Here is a 15,206-nt window from a genome sequence, read left to right as displayed (position 1 = left end):
ACTATATTTCATCAAATCCAAAGTCTTATTTACAACGGTGTCTTCTTATTTATAAATTTTCATAGAAAAATTGTATCGAAAATTTGAAAAGCATGGTAAACCTGTATAATGTTAAATATTTCAACACTCCTGGTCTTATTGTAGTTCAGATGATAGTATATCAACAAATGCATAGTCTCTCAGGCACATTATTGACAAATGAGAAAAAATCGTCGATTGCATGCATTCGATCTATTTTGAAAATGCCTCCTATAAGAACTTCAAGTATAATCAGTATTCTCTAAACAAGCATTAATGATATATATAAATATATATATAAAAGTCTAAATTGAAAACAACGTTCAAACCTATGATTGCGTTGGATAAAAACCGCAATTTTTATACGTGTGCATGCAAAACAAATTTCTTGTTAAAGGGGTCTAAATACAGCACAAACAACATTTTCCAAAAGACCAAAAAAGTGATAAGGTATATTTTAACAAAACGCATTTGACTAACAGGTCGAACAACAAATGTTCTTAAACCCTGCTGACTGCCATTGGCGATTGCCAAATAAACGGATCACCGATGTAATAAATGGATCTTAATTAAAAATTTAATACTTAACAGAAAACAATAAACTTGCGGAAAAGATGATATACCGCAAACAAAAGGTGCAAAGGTTTTTGTACACCATATCCGGATTTCGACAATTATATATTTAAGAATGATTTATATCGAAAACAATTATAACATATGGAAAAGAAATTGCTTCAAATCAATCAAGTATTCAAACAAAAAAATTGGAACCATATTTACTATCATTTAGTCATGTTAGATCTCATAGTCCGTGCGACCTGAAAGGTAAAGATTGAATTCATTTTGCAATCGGAACTAAAAAAACATTGCATTGCTATAAGCATTTGAAGCCTGTACTATGAATTGGTTCAACAACAATTATGGACAAAGAAAGATAACTCCTATCTTGAATATTACATTAACAATGAAATCATGGATATTTTTAGTACTAGATTCGTTCACCATGCACAATCTTTTTTATCCTGACAAGACTGAGTATGGTTACATGTATACAAGTACACATCATTTTGTAACTTAAATATTGGAGTACATATATTTCGTTGATAAATCTCTTAAAATGTTCACTAATAGGATGTACAGAACAGTGTGCTCAACGCACTGTGTTTTTTTACCTCAAAAGTAGTGATAAAGCCAGAAATTTTTTTAATATCAAACCAGTCACACAAGGTTTTTGAAGGCTTAAATGCGATGTTTACTCAAAACATTTCATTTCCTAAGAGAAGATTTTGAACAAGAATTAGAATTGGGGCTCACTGTATGGAAATAGAAGATGAGATGCATTTTTATTTATCTTGATAAACTGCATTTGGTGCAAGAATTTTCATCCTTTTTTTGAAAATTAGCCATATAGTTAGCAAATCTCTGATCATATTTAAACCTTATAACAAATCTCGTTTTATTTTGATAATGCGAAATAAAGTCAAATAAAAATGTATAAATATTTGTCACATATTAGAACCTTTGATGAAAATACAAGAGGAATAAGATATTTAAAAAAAAAAAGATTACACAGTACTTTGAACATATTATATATACCTTAAAAATCAAATCAATAACTTATCATGATATATTTTGTTAAACTTCACACTATTTCATTACTTTTGATAATTCTGATATCTAATGTATATATATATATATATTAGAACTCTGTACGTCAATATTCTGCTTTCTTTTCTTTGAAGAGTATGTTGCACATTCCCAGCATATCTTCTATTCTAAACTGTTAAAAATAAGAACTTATATTTACAACAGATAAACATTTACATAGCAAAATTACCAAATATATTCATATAATTTTGTATGCAGATGTACATTGTATTTTGAAGAGATTGACTATCAGATCAATGTTGCATGGCGCAAGTCTTATGGTCAGTGCCTTTTATAACAGTTTTAATATCACTTTGCAATGAGTTCAGTTTTCATTTTTACGTCATCTACAGCTTAGCATACAATCTGGTGTAAGGATACTACACAAAAAGTATTTCCCTTTGACCTTCATTTTACGCTTTACTAGCTTCGATTAAGTTTTACATTCGAATTCATATCTTGAACAATAAGTAACTTTCAACTATATGCTATTGCGTAATGATATATTATGAAGAGTATATCAGCCACCTATAAAAAGGTTGGACTCTGACCTATAGTTTAGTTTTCATTGACTGCAATTATTCTTTAAATCTGAGATCAGATCTTAAAAACTAAGATACTTTAAAGTAAATTTGGATGAATCATGAGGCTTGTACCAACGTCTCAATAAATGTTACTCGTACTACCTATCTAAACCTTTTTTGAATTCAATTTATTGTATTTCAAAATTTTAAAGATGCATCCTCGGGAGAATTGTAGCCTCTAAAAAGTAGGTCGCTTTGACCTATACTGTACGCTTCATTTACATGTATTTTAGTTTAAGGTCATAGTTCAGGTCTCAAATATTGCATGACTAGCACTCAATGAGTTGGGTAAAAAGACGTGACTATGTAAAGTTTTTATATAAAATAAAACTACAGTTTTCGCTCCACTGACTTATATCAAATTTTGAATTAAAGATCATTTCTGGGTTCGTGTTGCTCTGTTATCGGGTTTCTATGCTGTATTTTGTAGACTGTTGTTTATATTTTCGTTTTTTTTTCAATGGCGATGTCGGTTTGTCTTCGACCTAGAGTTTGAATATCACTTAGGTATCTTTCGCCTATTTTCTCCGATAGTCACTGATCTGCAATCAAACTTCTTTTTGTAAACTTCATTTGATGAGTGGAAAAACATTCCACAATAGCAAAACTAGTTTATGCTTTACGTTTAAATTTGGTCATGTACTTACCAATCAATAGTGTGCCTTGCATTATCCAGGATATGTGTTTCAGCTTTAGGCACAACAATTTGTTTACCCTTCCAGAGTACTTGAAAGCTCATTTCCGGTTTATTTTGTGTGGAGTTCGTGTTGTTAATTATTTAGTTTTGTAGTGTTTGTGGACTGGTGTTTGTCTTTTCGTCGTATTTCATCTAATCATGGTGTTATCTTTTTTCTCCAACTTATGTTTTTTATTGGCCTTGGTATATTCTACACTTTTGTGCTTGAAGCACAACACAACAGCAAACAGGAAGACAAATACACATTACTTTATATGATTCTATTATGCTGTAATAATGCTATTTTGGGTGCATGAGTTTGATATACTGACACTTATTGACTTATCACCAGGTTTGCACTTGCATGAAAAACACAACGGCTGCCACAAATGAAGCAGGATCTGCTTACCCTTCAGGAGCACCTGCGATCATTCCTTTTTATGTGCAGTTCGTGTTGCTCAAGCGTTTTTTCGCTCCACTATCTAATATCAAATTTTGAATTAAAGATCATTTCTGGGTTCGTGTTGCTCTGTTATCGGGTTTCTATGCTGTATTTTGTAGACTGTTGTTTATATTTTCGTTTTTTTTTCAATGGCGTTGTCGGTTTGTCTTCGACCTAGAGTTTGAATATCACTTAGGTATCTTCCGCCTATTTTCTCCGATAGTCACTGATCTGCAATCAAACTTCTTTTTGTAAACTTCATTTGATGAGTGGAAAAACATTCCACAATAGCAAAACTAGTTTATGCTTTACGTTTCAATGATTTATTTTAAGTTTATGGTCTAAGTTCATTGACAAGGTAGTAAGCCACGTATATTTCGGTCCTTTTCACACATAAATCCCAATTCACTTCACAAACCTTTACTATTTTCATGAAAGGTTTATCGAGCCAGTTTTGGGGTGAGCCGAACTGTGTAATTGTAATATGCATTTATTTAAATATTTTAATGTTTTTGATTTCTAAATTAAATGTGAATCTTACACTTTTCTATACTCATGTAAGGAATGAATGGTTTCATCGAGAAATCCTTTCAAATCTGGCGCTTGTATGTGGTATGGTTCTGTATCATCCTTTGCCTCACTTGTCAAATCGCACACATCCCTCTTTAGAGTTTGATAAGACACCACAAATGAGACAGGGTATTCTTCTATCATAAGTGTTTCAAGACTTTCATAAACAGATGTTTGTTTTCTGTGAACTCTGTCTTTATTTTGCCAAACACTTTGTAACTCCTCTAGTTTCCACTTGCTTTGATCCTCAACCTCATTGACTTTGATATCTGCCTTTGTCTCTATTAATTTCTGTAAATCTTTTTCAAAAGAACGAATTTCTGCAACAGCATTTTTTCCCTCCTCGTTTAATCTTGGTATGTAAACCATCTTAGTTTTTGCTGTCAATTTAGAAACACTCTTAAATTTGTCTTTCATATCTGATAGTTTGGTTTTGACGATTCTTTTAATGGAATGCAATAAAACGTCTATTCTGATTTGTGTAATTCGCATATTAATCTAACTGCTGATGGATTAACACTTTTCAAATCGGTTACAGAGTGTGTTTTTGATTGCGGTAGTTTATCATGATTGTCTCTACAAGGTTTACAAAATGCAAACTTGCAGTCATAGCAGAAGAAAATACCTTTCTTGTCACAGAACACACAACTGTTGGTTGATGTCTGCGCTCTAGATATCTAAACAAAGATACATTCAGGTGAAATATTTTGAAATTGAGGTCTCACCAAGAGTATACCTATTAAAACTTGAACGATTATGCTTTTCACTCTTTACTATCATTAGTTTTTGTTTGTTAAGAATTAGTAACCCCAATTTTTTGACAAATTGCAACTTCCCTCATCTTCACTCCAGTCAAGTCTGTTGTGCAAGAAAGACAATGAGCAACATGACGGGTGCCTCATGATCCATAGGGTGGTATTTGTTAACCCTTCAGAGGCACCTGAAATCACTACGGGATTTTGGTAGGGTTCTTTTTGCTCAATCTTTAGGTTTTGTAGACTGTTATTATCTTTATGTCAGTTTTTATTTAATCCATAATGCTGTCGATTTATCTTCGACTTATGAGTTGCAATTGTCCCCTTAATATCTTCTGTCTTTTGTTTTGTTTGTGAATTCTGCTCTCCTTCTAATATAATTTCAATTTAAACGAGTTCTTCCAGCGAGTAAGAAGCCAATTTACCTGGAACATCTACACGACTGTCATTTGGTAGATCGAGACAAATGACCGTGGAAGAATAAGTAACAATTGATCAAGTATATTGCGATAGGATCGTCAAAGATCAAGTACCGGAGAGTGAATGCAATATCTTCGGAAAACGGTCGCATCATCAAAAAGCGTGAAAAATGTGTAGAAAAAAAACATGTGTCTCTCAAAAAAGGCGAGGTATAACCAGATGCAACTGATTAAAGAAAAACACGTTTTATAATCTATTCTGGTCAAATTATAATATATCATGCGACATTTGAAACTAATCAGTAAGTATGCCAGAAAGTATAGGACAAAGTAACTGTTTTTTGTTGGGTTTTTTTTTTTTTTTTGGGGGGGGGGGGGGGGGGGGGGGTCTTGCAGACGGTTCAGATGATTTTTTTAAATGTAGGATTTTTAAAAATTTTTAACCAAAATTGATCGTGAAAGATCATGCATAGCCTTCATTTGTTAGTGATATGCCATGAGAACCCATACTTAATCATCAGAAAATTATATTTCTTTTATCAATTGATATACTTTAAATTGGTTTAAACAAGTGATTACTCAATCAAAACGTTACTGAATGTTTTGTTATTTTTGGGCTTCTTATATGATTGATCACCACATCATTTAAAATGATTCTTAAAATTGAGAATGGAAACGGGGAATGTGTCAAAGAGACAACTACCCGACCAAAGAGCAGAAAATAGCTCAAGGCCACCAATGGGTCTTCAACACAGCGAGAAATCCCGCATCGGGAGGCCGGCTTCAACTGGCCCCTAAACAAAAATGTATACTAGTTCAGCGAGTTGTATTTATATAACAATACTACTTCGTTCTGTCATCATACGAATAGAAAAAAATTTACATCGTTTACAGATTCTGTTATCCAAGAACCAAATGTTTATAATCATTTAAGTTAATTAGGGCATACGTAACCGAAAAGTAATTATCTTCAATTCTATGCCAAAGCGGCGTAAGGCGATCTGCTGGATGTCCAACCTTGAAAAAGATTAAATATCTACGAAAAATTTTGAAAATGATAATATTGATTGATGTACACAGTTCCCAAAGGAGTGAACTGTATGAATCAAAACGGACATTTCAGTATTTTCATATTACTATGGATTCATTTTTATTCGTGGTACTAGTATTTTTGTGGATTTCGTGGGTCAGAGCTAATCACGAATTTAGGAATTTTAAGAAAATTGCTTTTTCAAATAAAATTTCGATAAATTGCCGTTGAAGCATTTTTGTTTACTTAGTTCTTGACAAAACGACATTTTTTCGTTTACAATTTTAAAAGGAGAATGCAGGACACAAATTGAACTTCAAATAATATTCCGATAAATTGTCGTATATATTACCGGGTATCACCCCATACACCTAATCGCTATTTATTCCATTCCGGATAAGTTCTAAAATTACACAACTTTTTCATCCAGTTGAAGCTATCTGGGTCCCTGTTTAAACAATGCACCATGCATGATACTTTTTTTAATGAGATCTGTTTAAAACATCGTAAATACTTCAAACACAATATTTTTTGACTATAATTTGAGTTTCGAAAAAGTGGATCATAATCTATCAAAGTTTCCTATTGATCGCTTTCTAATTTTTCCCTCCCTCAGCTCGTTACTGATGACCTTTGTTGTTTCCCTGTTCAAGGCCTGTTGACCCAAATAGGAAGTTTTCTAAATGACTGTTTTTTCCGGATTGGACTAAATAGCGATAAGGTGTATTATTGCCAATCCTTTATGATTTTACCCATTTTTTTTCTTTTTGAGGCATTTTGATCTATTATTCTTTATAACGCGTACCTCATCCAAACCTTCTCTTAGGTTAACATCGAAAGGTCTTTTGGTTGAATTGTTTTGTATTGTTGCTGGGTTTTTTACCACACCCCGTATCTTTTTATTCGTGTCATGGCAAGAACTGAAACAGACAGTAATAATGCTGACTATTGTTCTAAACATCCGACGCAACTCTTGGTCATCAAATTATAATAACCGAGGACAAAGCAGAATTTGTAGAATTTACACCTTTTAGAAAACATCACGAAATAGAGTGAATGGCAGATGTCAGCGAATGATTGAAATATTTGATCAACATTCATAGATTGGAGTAAGTTCACGAAGGGTTAAAATTGGCCCTAAGAGTTATGATATTATTATTAATACAAAATAACTCCAATTGGGCACATAACATTAAAAGTGACAGAGTATTGACTCTTTTAGTATGCATTTTTTTAGTTCTAACGTCAGTTTTTGTCAAAAATTCTTAACAGTTTTTAGCATAATTTACTTTGGCCGCCATCCAAGATCCAGAAAGTTACTATGTCTAGTGATTCAATACATTATTGGCAAATCTTGGTTACAGAACATTTTGGATCCTAGGTTGCGGCGAAGGGTTTACTCAAGCGTTTAGGCCCGGAAAATGCACAAAATCATCGTAATTTGACAATATATCCAAAATGTGCTGTACTCTTATGAGGTTTTTTTCAACAGAAGTAAGGCTTTTAAAATAGGTCCATTTAAAAACCAAATTATGGCCATTTTGAAATTTTATGATAAAGTTTAAATTCAAGGCCATATTCGGCCTAAATTGAGTCTTGTCCAAGATAGTTGATATACAACAAATATGCACAAATCCATAAAAACTCTTACTTCTTTTGGTGTTTGTGATTGTGTGGCACCACCTGTCTGAGGTCCAGATGTATCCATTTTTTCTACTTTTCCTTTCTGTTGATTTACTTGTAGGACAATCTTGTTCATTTCTGCACTTTCTGATCCAAAATAACGACGTCGTCCTCGACGTGATGTTGCCTGGTGAGTAACAATTATGAATCGCAATGACTGACTCTACCTATATCTTTTTATCACACCTCTCCCCCCACCCTCAAATCCCTGGCAAGATATAATCAAGAAATTCAGCATCCGGCCCTTTCATTTGATGTCTGAAATTACAGACTTCCCTAAAATTACTGTCGGTACCATTATAATGTATTGACAGACACTAGATTGACCATCCTACTGTCATGTTATTCAATGTGTGAGAAAAAAAGTTACATTTAATGATATATATAAATATATATACCAGTAATATTAGAAATCCCCTTATAAATACAATTAAAACCCATTATCCTAATTTTAACCAGCTTGACTCAAACTCTAAACTTAAAACTATTTTAGATCCCAATAAAGATATTTTGTCTAGTGTTGTAGGCTATATAAAGCAATCCATGGAATTGCGAAAATAAGGTCCACATTGGTCAATTATCTATATACTTATATATATATTATTTATATTAACTTGACTTGAATATTAAGTCTAAGACTGGACAAATTTCTTCAGGAACATAATATTATACATGATAGTCAAATTGGATTCACAAGGAAAGCCAGAACTGCAGATCATATGTTTATTTTAAACTGTCTTATTAACAAATACTGTAATTCAAAAGAAGGTAGACTGTTTGCCTGTTTTGTTGATTTTCAGAAGGCTTTTGATACTGTTATACATACAGGGATCAAGATTAAACTACTAGATATTGGGGTGGGTCTTATTTTTATAACATTATTAAAAGTATGTATGAAATTAGCAAATCATGTGTCAAAATTCAAAATCAAGTAAGTGATTTTTTCCCATTAGATATTGGAGTCAAACAAGGTGACAACCTCAGTCCGAATTTATTCAAGATATTCATAAATGATTTGCCCAGATATTTGTCAGATACTAGAGACCCAGTTAATGTCAATGACAAAGATCTACATTGTTTAATGTATGCTGATGATATTGTTTTATTATCTACATCAGCTGAAGGACTACGAGAAAAGCTGGGAATGCTTGATAAATTTTGCAAAGATTGGTGTCTCAATGTGAATACTAATAAGACAAAGGTGCTGATTTTCAACAAGGCAGGCAGACATGTAAAACAGATATTCACATTTCAGAATATAAATCTGGAATGTGTTTCAAAATACAAATACCTAGGTTTATATTTAAGCTCATCTGGTTCATTCAGTTATGCTCAAAATGAACTATACAAAAAATCCCTGAAAGCTCATTTCAAATTAAGGAAAGATCTTTTATCACTTAATCCTGATGTAAAAACAAGTATTCATGTTTTTGACCACACTGTAAAACCTATTTTATTATATGGTAGCGAAATATGGGGGATGTTTAATTCTCTTTCCTCTAAATGTAAGAAGGAAGATATATCTTTTGAAAAATTATATTCAGGTTTACCCTGTGAGAAACTTCATATAAAATTTTGTAAATTTATACTTGGGGTACACAAGAAAACAACAAATGCTGCAGTGTTATCTGAACTTGGAAGATTTCCAATATATTTTAATATTATAAAAGGAATGTTATTGTACTGGTATAGATTAGAGAATTTAGGTAATAATTTTCCTCTATTAAAAGAGGCATATACACAATCAAAGACACTACATCACATGAATATAACATCATGGTATGGTTCAATAAATGTTGTTTTTAAAATACTTGGTATTGACTATACAAATGCCATAAATGCTCCATTTTGTGAATCCTTATACAAATTTAAGAAATATATACAAACCAAGCTATCAATATTGTTTATTAGCTGTTGGAAAAAACAAATAGATAAATTTTCAGACAGTAAACTGAAAACCTACCTTTTATATAAAACAAATTTTGGTTTTGAAAAATATCTAACATTGATCAAGAATTTTGAACTTAGAAGAAGTTTTACTAAATTACGTGTATCTTCTCATAGATTACAAATAGAATTAGGTAGATATCAGGGTATTCCCCGAATTAACAGAATATGTAATAAATGTTCTTCCAATACTGTCGAAGATGAGGCTCATTTTCTATTTGATTGTAACAAATTTGAGGATGATAGAAATTGTATGTTAGCTAGTATTGCACAATATAATTCTTATTTTAATCATATGAACAGTCAAAGCAAAATTATCTGGTTATTTAGTGTAGAAAATGTTGAGTTACTTAAAATAATATGTAATTTTATATACAAACATCTTCCTTAGTGAAGATTAGTTAAAGGAAATCTATGTGTGTATATACATTTGATTGGACATAGAAAATTATATTCATCTGAATATCACAAACATACTAGCCGATTAAAAAAAAAAATAATTGTTAAGATATATTATTTATTCAAATGTTCTCTTATATCCTTGAGGCATCGTCCCCTGGTATCAACTGCATTCAAGTTACCTATGATGCTTCCTTGTTTGCTTTTGATACAGGTAGGAAAGAGACATTTACACACATTTTACATGCCTATGGCCCATAAGGTATCGCCCCCTGGTGTCAGCTGCCTTTAGGAAACCATAATGCTTTCCTATTTGCTGCTGACACAGGATGAGTCATGGACATGTTTAATTTCTACTTTCTTTTTGGCTAATTATTATATATTTAATTGATCCAACTTTTTGTGTACTATACATATGTGGATATCTATTTTTCTTTTTTTTCTTTTTGGGCTGCTTGTTTGTTATCTATATCAACCATACTTGCAATAAAATGCATTAGTATTAAAAAAAACAACATACTATAGATTCTTTATCTACGTATTCTTTAAGAACTTAAATAGTTCTCGTTTAACTTTTTTTTTTTTTTATCTCATTGTTTGTATTGTATTATGAAAAAAATTATTGATGTTGTAATGTTTATGCCCTTTGGGGCCCATAATTGGAAATAAAATATCTTATCTTATCTTATCTTATCTTATCTGTTTAGCACTTTTTTCATGTATTGTATGTTTCTTGTGTATATTATGTTTGCATTGTTATCCGTCAGGGTTTTACTTTTTGCAATAAAGTTATATATAATGAATAAAAAAGCATAGATAAAATACATGTAGTTTATAATGAGCAAGCCTAATTTAAGAAATAAAAAAGTGAAAGTAGGTTAAACTACCTTTCCTTGTAAAGCCTCTAATGTTCTTTCTGATTGTTTTAATATATAATAGTCCCAGCCTGCTTTTAAAGCAACTGGATTCCTGTTTAACTGATTTAGTATTGCTCTTGATAGAATAGTATCATCAGCAGTCTTTTTAAACACCTCCATGTTAAATAATTTGTCATCAGGAGTGTTTGGTAATCGTTTGAACTGCAATTAAAAACGAAAAATGAATTTATTAGAGAAAATGTATCTTGATATGAATGTTATCATTACTGTCATTCAAGGACTCCATAAAAAGTAATTATCGTAAAATCAATTTAATAAATTTTTTAGGATAAACCATTCGTTGACTTATTTCCTGTCTTTTGATGATCAACAACATATTAAATTTGTTTCCTCTTTTATTATAATTTAATCCCATTACTCCAAAACAAATCTAACAAAAGTGAATTAAAAAAACAAGAATTTGTAAACATATTCCTAAATTACTTGATTATAATTGAAAGAATTACGAGCTAGAGTCCTGAACAATTATAAGTATTTACAGTGTTAATGTTAATTTATTATGAATGTAAACAATGTTACCTGATCCTTTAATATGCCCTTCAGGTTGCTTTCGACACTTAACAACATTTTGTATTGTCTTTGGGCTTCATCACGTTTTGCTTCACTTGCAAAATTTGCAAGGTCACTGACAAAATGAAATAAATTTTCTCGAACATGGTCTTTCACCGTTTCTTGTAAAGTAGGTGCATGTATGACCTAAAATTTCAAAGTACTACAAAATTATGTTTTTCGTGATATGTATTATACACAGCTAGATATACATAAAGATGGTAAACTACGAACTTATGTAACATTCAAGTGTAATTTTTGGTTTTGAAAATTATTTGTCAATAATGCGACTTTTTGAGCAAAGGAAATGTATTACTAGATTAAGAATATCTGCTCACAAATCGCAAATTGAATGTGGCAGATACCAGGGTACTCTTCGACAAAACCGAATTTGTCTCAGGTGCACCTCGGGTGAGGTTGAAGATGAAGTTAATTTTTTATTTACATGTGACAACCATTTATTAAAAAGAGAGGAATTGATGCAAAGTATATTAAAATCGTGTCCAAACTTCCAATATTTACATACTAACAACAAAATAATTTGGATAATGAATAATGAAGATCCCAATGTACTATTTGCATTTTATAAATATATAAAAGATACTAATAATTAAAGGAAAACATAATCTGCAATAACTATTTTCAATGTAACTCTTTAACATGAGTTTGGATACTCTGTTAAGCCTGCACTGGTCAAAAGAAGAATTTCATATTCTCTGGCACAGTCCCTTGATGATCTTTGCTGGCTAGACACAGAATCTATAATCTTAAAGAATCTATTTTTAATAATTTAGGAGTTTGACTCATCTGCATTAAGCACAAGTAGGGACTTCCCTTTAAGCATCGACTCTTGGTGCTCACTGCAGATTAGTCATAATATCCTTTATTCAATGTTATTTGCAGTATACCTCATAGTTAAATGTGAGGGGTTTTTTTTCGTTTTTTTTTATATATAGAGATTTCTCCGCACAAACTACTTAAGCCTCCTGTTTATTTAAAAGTCAAAATACAATTACCTGGTGCACTTGAGTCAATGTCAACATAATATTAATTGAATTATAATATGTTTGATATTATATTGTTGTGTGTGTTTCTTGGTTTTTTTTATTGAATATTAGATAATCTTTATTTACCAAAGTCATAACTATAGGCATGCAACATATATACTACACACAGTATACATAGATAGCAAAAGGTAATGTGAAACATATTACAACATGTTAGATCTTAGTTTTTGTGCACGAAGTATAAATTTACCCAAATTACATAGTTCTCTAAGATTATTCGAACTCATTAATTGAATATATTTATACATAGAAGGTTTTCTCCAATAATAAGGTTTAATAAAATAAGATCTAAGACCTTGATAAGTGTGACATTTTAAAATGAAATGTATCTCATCCTCAATGTCATTTTTACAAAAACTACAGAGTCTATTACTTCTTGGAATTGCAGAGAAACGTCCACATTCTATAGCTAAATCATTACTACTAAGTCTTATTTTGGTAATACATGTCTTATAAATAACTAGTATTGGTTTACATAAGTAATATTGTAAACAAAAATTTTGAACCATATATCTACAACTTGAACATTTAACTAAATTACTCAGTTGGCTGTCAAGATCTTGTTTTAGACAATCAAACATGCGCTGTTTAATTGTCAAGTAAAAAGTACTGGATAGCTTACTATCTAAAAATAAACCTTGATTATACCAAATATCACCTAAACCTATACTAAGCAGCTCATTTTTAATAAAATACAACCAATTTGTCCAAAATGTACAGTTTTTTTTCTGAAATGAAAGTTTGTACGGGTTTCTTCAGGGCATAAAACAATATCTAGCCTTCGAAGTACCTGTAGCGTTGTTGGCGTTTCTGTATGAAATCTACAGTGAAGTGCAGTCGCCGATATTAGAACGTACGAGTGACATCTATACTACTTAAATAACGAGGCCCAATTTGTTAGCCGGCATGACGTAAAAACGACGAACCAAAGAATTCAACTTTATATATTAACTAATTTGGACAATAGTGGTGATTAAAAATTACACCATTCCAGGCCCTTTTGTTTTCCACAAAATTAATTGTACCAATAATTAACAAGTTCCGGGTAGAATCCGACACCGATACCAATAGTATATGTCACATGTATGTATGTTCTGTATCTTCCTCCTTTAATAGGAGCATCACCATGGGTTATTGTGTACAGGATGACATTTAATACACTGTTTCGGTACAGATTTAATTTGAGCATTGCCTACCAAGTTTCCCAGTCTGGCCGTGACGGATCTTACTACCAGAAAGTTAACCTTCCCCAAAAACAGAACGGGTTCAAACAGAAAGATTTTGAAAGCAGAGAAAACTGTGCACCTTATAATCAGCATGACTTTATAAGATGACAATACGAAAATAAAATCCAGGCTAAAAATAAGACATTGATACTTTAATTCAGTCACGGACTGGCGATGTCACGGGTGTGTTCTAGTTATTTTATATCAGCAGGTCATGCGCTTTGAGCTTGCGTTAGGTTTCCTATATCATATTTTCCTATGATATTGTTTATTATTGCTTTATTTGTACTAGGAACTTGCTATATACTTTACCGTTATTATTGAGTTGATTGATGATTTTTCTTGGACCAGTTTGATATTCTGATATGTACTCATCGAGATTAAAGTGGGGGTATAGATATGAACAATTAGTTCATCCCGCCATACTGTAATGTGCAGGTACTCGTGGACAGGATACCTTTTTGGAAACCCCTGAGTGGGTGTACCCAAAATGCCCCCCATCCCCCCCCCCCCCTCCCCCCCTCTTTTCCCCCTTCCTCAAGTAGTTAAATTATGATTTCATTGTCCAAAGTTTAAACATATTGACAAACAGCATTTGAGATACTTGCCGGTCGACTGATATGGCTCTCTATATAGGGGTCATTCCAGGTACTCTCACTCAGAAAAGTAATCTTTCTAAAACCTACTTTCGGTTTCGAATTTTACTGACTTCCTTTTTATTTTATCAATCTTTCATGATTAAAATCTGGTAAAACTTACTTCGTTGTCTGCCATCTTTCACCATTCAAAGGTTCCAAGGGAATCAACTTCTTGAAGTGGTTGGAATTAACTATAACGGAATTAAGAGTCAGTTACAAATTTTACATCATACATAGTTACCTCCCATATTAAGTAAACAAGATATCTCAATTTCAGGTTCATCATAACCTTTTAGCTAATATGGCCGTATTTACACCACAAATTTTACTCTGAGTACAGACAAACCTGTGCAACTGGAAAAGTTTTAAGGCATAATGGCGGCATGGCAGGAACTAGATAGTTAAATGCATTTTATGTTACAGAAAATTATAAACTTTTCTGGATTTTGCTATTCATTTTTTTTTTTCATTTCTGCAGAAGGTGCCAAAATAAACTAAGCTGGGAAAGAGGTTTGAGAAACTCCCCTAATATAATAAATGTTGTGAGTAGTATTGATTTAAATGGACTAGATGCATCAGTTTGCCTGTACTGTATTTTGTGGTGTAAACACGGCCATA

At 31.9% G+C, this 15,206-nt stretch overlaps 2 protein-coding genes across 2 annotated transcripts in view; both read right to left on the bottom strand.

Annotated features, from left to right (window-relative positions):
• Nucleotides 1-14,824, bottom strand: part of LOC127715522 (uncharacterized) — a 73,561-nt gene extending 58,737 nt beyond the window's left edge. The window contains exons 1-3 of the mRNA XM_052221582.1: nt 14,710-14,824; nt 11,628-11,804; nt 11,058-11,249 (exon numbers count right to left, since the gene is read on the bottom strand). Coding sequence (XP_052077542.1) covers nt 11,058-11,249; nt 11,628-11,804; nt 14,710-14,724 — 384 coding nt within the window. The 5' untranslated portion in view covers nt 14,725-14,824. The remainder of the gene's footprint in view (nt 1-11,057; nt 11,250-11,627; nt 11,805-14,709) is intronic.
• Nucleotides 1,696-4,381, bottom strand: LOC127715526 (uncharacterized). Its single transcript, XM_052221589.1, has 2 exons — nt 3,909-4,381; nt 1,696-1,798 (listed from the first exon to the last, which is right to left on the bottom strand). Exons 1-2 carry the CDS (start codon nt 4,352-4,354, stop codon nt 1,789-1,791), a joined length of 456 nt encoding a protein of 151 aa, XP_052077549.1. The 5' UTR covers nt 4,355-4,381; the 3' UTR covers nt 1,696-1,788.
• Nucleotides 14,825-15,206: the final 382 nt, after the last annotated feature.

This window comes from Mytilus californianus, unplaced genomic scaffold (assembly GCF_021869535.1).
Source record: "Mytilus californianus isolate M0D057914Y unplaced genomic scaffold, xbMytCali1.0.p SCAF_9, whole genome shotgun sequence".
Classification (NCBI taxonomy): Eukaryota; Metazoa; Mollusca; class Bivalvia; order Mytilida; family Mytilidae; genus Mytilus; species Mytilus californianus.
The sequence above is the reverse complement of the archived record's forward strand: the minus strand, read 5'-3'. Positions and strand labels throughout refer to the sequence as shown.

Coding starts and splice junctions, on each gene's coding strand:
- LOC127715526 (XM_052221589.1), bottom strand. CDS start 4,354: ATGAAAGACAAATTTAAGAGTGTTTCTAAATTGACAGCAAAAACTAAG.